The 5741-nt window shown below is 38.8% G+C and overlaps 1 protein-coding gene across 1 annotated transcript in view; it reads right to left on the bottom strand.

Annotated features, from left to right (window-relative positions):
• The window catches only part of LOC107657268 (carbonic anhydrase-related protein 10-like), a 70732-nt gene that overhangs the window by 5899 nt on the left and 59092 nt on the right, over positions 1 to 5741 (bottom strand). Inside the window, exon 4 of the mRNA XM_016445301.1 lies at positions 3752 to 3824. Coding sequence (XP_016300787.1) covers positions 3752 to 3824 — 73 coding nt within the window. The remainder of the gene's footprint in view (positions 1 to 3751; positions 3825 to 5741) is intronic.

Genomic DNA, 5741 nt, shown 5'->3' with positions numbered 1-5741 from the left:
GAACAGAGCGGGAGGCCGGAGAGGCAGGTTGGGGGGGGGGGCTCTGACAGCTGTCAAAGCCTACGCTCCTCTGCCCTCCTCCTGGCAGTGCTGTCGAGTCTTCCCTGAGCTCAGCTAGCCTGTGTTCATGCACCGCTGTGGCCTGGGAGACACGCACCAGCCACCAGGGGTCAGAACATTTTATCTATTCATCTGCTCTTTCCCCACCTCTATTAATTCAATTATGAAGGCCTTTTTTCAAAAGTCCCTCTGGTGAGTTAAAGGATAATGCCACGGAACATTTCCACCACACTGCATGTCAGCTTCGGCCATGAAATATTCCCAAACTAGAAAGTGGTTTTAGTTCTCAAGGCTGAATACATTTGCTACTCAACACCTTTACTTGCACAAGTCTTGTGCCTTCAAACTGCTGCTGTCAATCAATAATTAGCATGACGGTTTGGTATGAATTGCAGAACAACGCAGTCCATTACAAAACAACCTATCAGAAGAGTTTCTCTGCAGCTGAAGAGAGCAAAACTAATAACACATTGTCATTTCTAATGCTTCAACCACTGTGAGGTTTGTTTGTTTTTTAGAAACTTTACGGATTTGTCATAATATGCATTTATAAATGTCAAATGTATTTTTGTAGGCCAACCTGGAAGTTAGCATCACCCTGGTTCCCAGTTGGATCTTTCCATTGGGTTTTGGTTTATTGCAGAAAATCTTCCCAAATGAACTCAAATTTTATGTATTTTGAAACCAAAGGGCCAGATTTACTAAACAGGGCAAATTAGCATTAGAGCGCAATTCCATAAAAGCGCCGATGCGAGGCGTAAATTCTGCGGGTGATTTACTAACAATGCACACATTAAAGAACACAGACGCAGCCAGATAATTTCCATAATGACCAGCATAATCTACCAAGAGCAGCACAAATTACTGATATGCATTTATTTTTACCTTACTTGCTCAACAACTCCCAAATGATTTGCTCAACGATTCATTTTCTAAACCCCTCCTTTGCGTGACGCTAATCTGCGGTGATTGGTCCGATTGGTCTCATTTTCATTTCATCATGCCTGTAATGCCTGATAAAGCAGCATTTGTGAGTGCAGTGCTGCTTTGTGTACAGCCATTACCATGGAAACAGCTATTTTTACCGCTTCAAAAGGGCACCTAGTCGCAAAGAATGAATTTGCATTTTCTTTCAGACTAACGTGAAAAGACCAACAAGTGGGCGGGCAATATGCTAATGTTTCATGTTGACGTCAACATGAAACAGCTTGGGATTCGTTTTAAAAACGACTCATTTCAATGATTCAGAGTCGACTCTTTCTTTTGAGAGACAATAACTTTACACACAGTGCACTTTCAGATTTAAAGAGGTGGTTGATTGCGATTTCACTTTTTTAATGTTAGTGTGTAATGTTGCTGTTTGAGCATAAAAAATATCTGCAAAGTTACGAAGCTGAAAGTTCAATGCAAACGGAGATATCGTCTTTTAAAATTCTGGCAGTTTAATGCCTACAAAAACAGCTGGTAGGGACTACAACGAGTTACTTCCTGGGTTTGTGACATCACAAACCCAGATAAACCCTGCCCTCGGGAAAAGACAGCAAAGGAGGCGAGGCCATGCTGTGCTGCTTTAGAGAAGAGGAAGAAAAAACTAGGGGTGCACGTAAAAATCTATTCATATATGAATCGCGATTCTGTCTTCTAACGATTCTAATGGATTCACAAGTTTCAAAATCAATGTTCTAAAGCAGCGGTTCTTAATACTGTTCCTCGCATCCCCCTGCTCTGCACACGCTCTGCATCTCTCTCTCTCTCTCTCTCTCTCTCATTCAGCTCAGCTCCAACAATGTACTGTTCCAATTATACACTTATTTTCACATAGCTATGAGAAGCGTTATACATGGATGTGCGTGCAGTTGCCGTACTGTATTAAAGCTTTAATCAGGATAAAACCGTATATTAAAAGCTAACATAAGCAGTAGCATTTACAAATAACAGCATATCTAAAAGTATGAGACAACAACAAACAAAAAACATAGGCCTACCATTAAAAGCCGTGCTTGCACAGGTTCTGCACGATCCTCTTCAATAATATCCTCTGCTTCTCAATCGGGCTCAAACTGATAAGCGATATTAAGGATGCCGTTGTTTACAATACAACCGGAGCACATGCGCTGAGGTGAGGGGCGGGATATTTAGATGCGCACTAGAGGCAGTTTAGCCAATCACAACACACTGGGCTAGCTAACCAATCAGAGCCCATTGCCTATTTCTGAGGGCGGGTCTTCATAAAAACAGGAAAAGATCAGCCTGTTTCTCAGAGAAGGGACAGAGCGGTGTGGAATAAAGGTAAATTATGTGAAAAATAATGTGTTTTTAAAAAAACTAAGCATTAACACGTTAGACTGCACCCCACAAACACAATCAAGCCTAGAAAAAACCAGTGAACCACCCCTTTAAAACTTTGCAGGATGTTTTCATTCACTTAGAGCTGTGTTACACACTGCATGAAAGGTAATTTTCAAAAATCCATAATAGGGGCACTTTAAGACATGGTTTTTTTGAGCAACAATGGTGCAAATACCAGTAATTTGATGAGCACAAATATTAGATCATGTTGTGTGATTCATTTTAATACTCTACTCCCATAAATTTTGTCTCTGAAAGGGAAACTCTTACAAATGCATATTCAATAAGGTCAGGCGCAAAAATAATTGTCCACGCCTTTTCAGCACTAATTCTTCACAGTGCGTTTTTAGTAAATCCTGACAGTAGTATTTTAATGCCAAAAGACGGTTTCGCTTGCGCAAGCTGTTAGTAAATCTGCCCCTAAATCTCCAGAAGTCAAAATCTGAAGTTAGAATTGAAGTGAAAAGTAAAGGCTATATTTGAGCTACACCATGTCGTGACTTGAATGTCACAAAATCACCACTGCTAATCTTTCAAAAACTTTAAAATCTTAAAATCTACAAGTTGAAATAGAAATCAAGCGGCCAACAAAATACAATTTATCTTGTGACGTTCAGTTAGAACAAAAACTCTGGAAGTGATACTTTTATGCTTATTTCTCATGTTCAGACAGGCAGCAAAAGGTAATTTTTTGGTGTAGCTGACTCAAATGCAAATTTGACTGCCATTACAGGAATAAATTACATTTTAAAATATATTAAAATAATTAAATCAAATAAATGCAGTCTGGTGAGCAGAAGAGACTTCTTTCAGATATATATACTGTATATATAAGAAACTTACAGACCCCAAACTTTTGAATGGCAGTCTATGTGGTTTAAAATCTCATTATATAAGTAGGGATTTGACACATATGTAACCTCTTAGTGCACAATATTGTGTCTGAATGCACTCAGTTCACCTCAGTCTTGCCTATGTAATATTCACTACGTAGTAAATAGTAACTGAGTAAATGAGTCAGCGGTTTTGGACACATGAATACGTAACATTCCTCTGTCATTTATTTTCTCATGCTACTCATGATTCAGCACCACCTCGAGATGTCATAAACATAAGCAGACTCAATATCTCCAGTTTTCCTCACTGACAGCTAACCTCAGATCTCATGGAGATGCTTACGTCATTTCTCTAGCTGCTGATGAAGCTACACCTGATATTGACTATACTGTCTGAACAAACTGATATGATTTCATCACTTGCAAAATGTCAGTACAATCGAGCGCATTTGAAAACCAAATTGGATTTAGTGTGAAATGGTCAACAATAATATTTTTCCACTTACTCTTATATGTTATTCTTGTGATGGTGTCTCTGTTCAACATCCGATTCAGAAATGAATTCGAAGTCTCGGATATCTGAAATGGGACAGATGTCAAGGGAGGAACGGCAGAACAGTGAAAAACAGATGAGAAGGACAGAGTGATAGACAGAAGAGGGGAAAAGGGGGAGAAAGAGGGTCGAGGGGAAAGTAAAAAGAAGCAGATTATTAGTGACAACTTTATTTCTAAAAGACAGACAAACATGACTGAGGAAAAAAAAACCTAATCAACATCTTGGGAAGTAAATCTCCCAGTCATTTAGTTTCTAATGTAAAAAAACTGTGGCGTTAGCGTCACGTCTCTTGAAATTTACTTGATCCATTAAGGAGCTGAAACTGTTTTTACTGCACTCAAATGCATCAGGATGAACCTGAACAGTGTTCTGTAATTAAATGACACCTGATAGAATCACTTATGACACACTGACGTGTTTGCCAAGAAAAGTTCTTCAAAAATTGTGGCTGCTTTTAGCAAGTAAAAGAGCATGAATGTAGACAACGAGATAGTTACAGTGCTTTTCTTTGACTCCACTTTACTTGCTAATTTGAAACGCTTTCAGTCTGAACGATTAAAAGAAATGTGCCTTGTGACTACACCACAAATCACTTCTCTTTTGACCTCATTCAGCGAACAGCGAAGTCTGAGGCTTAAAAGTCTTCGTCGCATCATTTCGAGACTTTCTGTTATAGAACCTGTGGCTATGGCTAGCCATTATCTCTACCAAGAAATAATTAGGCTTGACTACACAGTGCATGAAAAAAAGAATAGCTTTTACTTTCCCTTGCAATCAATATACTAAGAATAACAACTTTGCTATTCATACAAGTAGCTGTTTATATCACAAACAAAATGGCTGGCTTCTCTCCAGCCTCCTCCATTTTATGCTTGTCCTTCTATTGATAGTGCTTTTTTTTTTGAGATCCTTTGTGTTCATACTATTTAGACTCAGATGGGAGTCCCTCCCAGAGGTGTGGCGCCATAACTGGGAACACAGCATGGGGTTCCTCAGAAAATGGCTTTGGGTGACTCATATTACAGAGAAGAAAAGCGCAGGAAAATAGCAGTGAAGTCACAATGTTCTCATTGGGATCAATGACAGGGGCGGGCAGTGACTGTAGTAAAGTATAACTGAATAACATCAAACACATCAGTTAGAAATTAACCTGAAAATAGAATAATATGGAGACTTAAAATTGGTCTCTTAAGAGAAATGGCTCAAATCATACAGAAAATGCTTTAAATTTGTTTCAAATTTTGTCAAACATATCCTAATAAAAATACCACAGTAACCATAATTTCTGCCAAAATACCATAGTTAAAAACATTTCATAATACTAAAAATATAGATAGAATAAACAGAATTATACTTAAATATATATAAACGATAACATATATTTATATTATGTATATTTATTAGGGCTGTCAACGGTAACGCGTTAACGCATGTGATTAATTTTACAATCCTTAACGCGTTAAAATTATTTAACGCAGTTAACGCAAAATTACTGTTGCTTCTCTGCTTGCGATCAGATCATTTTAAGCTGCTAAACTCCGGGAAAGTTTTCAGTTCAATGATCCAGTAAGCGAATGCATTCAAACAATCGGTCCAAAACAGCGCTAATATAAAGGAAACCAGGCTGATTACATCAGAGATTGCAGAGAGAACAGAGACTCCCGTTGCGTTTTCAGTGAATTATTCATTCCAGTGTGTTTCGCTTTTAAACACGAGATCTGTCATATTCTGTGATTGTCTCTGAAGAGCGCGAGCCCTCACACGTTGTGCTGTGTGAAGTACAGACTGGATGAATTGTCAACACAACACATGCAAACTGTTTTCTCGACTGGATAACCAGTCTCGCTAGTAAAGTTTTGATGGATGAAGACTGCAATCAAGGTAAAGACGAGACGATTGCGGTGGCGTACAGGAGTCGTACAGTAAGCACGCGTGAGTCC

This window comes from Sinocyclocheilus anshuiensis, unplaced genomic scaffold (assembly GCF_001515605.1).
Source record: "Sinocyclocheilus anshuiensis isolate Anshui unplaced genomic scaffold, SAMN03320099.WGS_v1.1 scaffold159, whole genome shotgun sequence".
In the NCBI taxonomy this organism is placed as follows: Eukaryota; Metazoa; Chordata; class Actinopteri; order Cypriniformes; family Cyprinidae; genus Sinocyclocheilus; species Sinocyclocheilus anshuiensis.
This window is presented reverse-complemented; position numbering and strand designations above follow the sequence as displayed.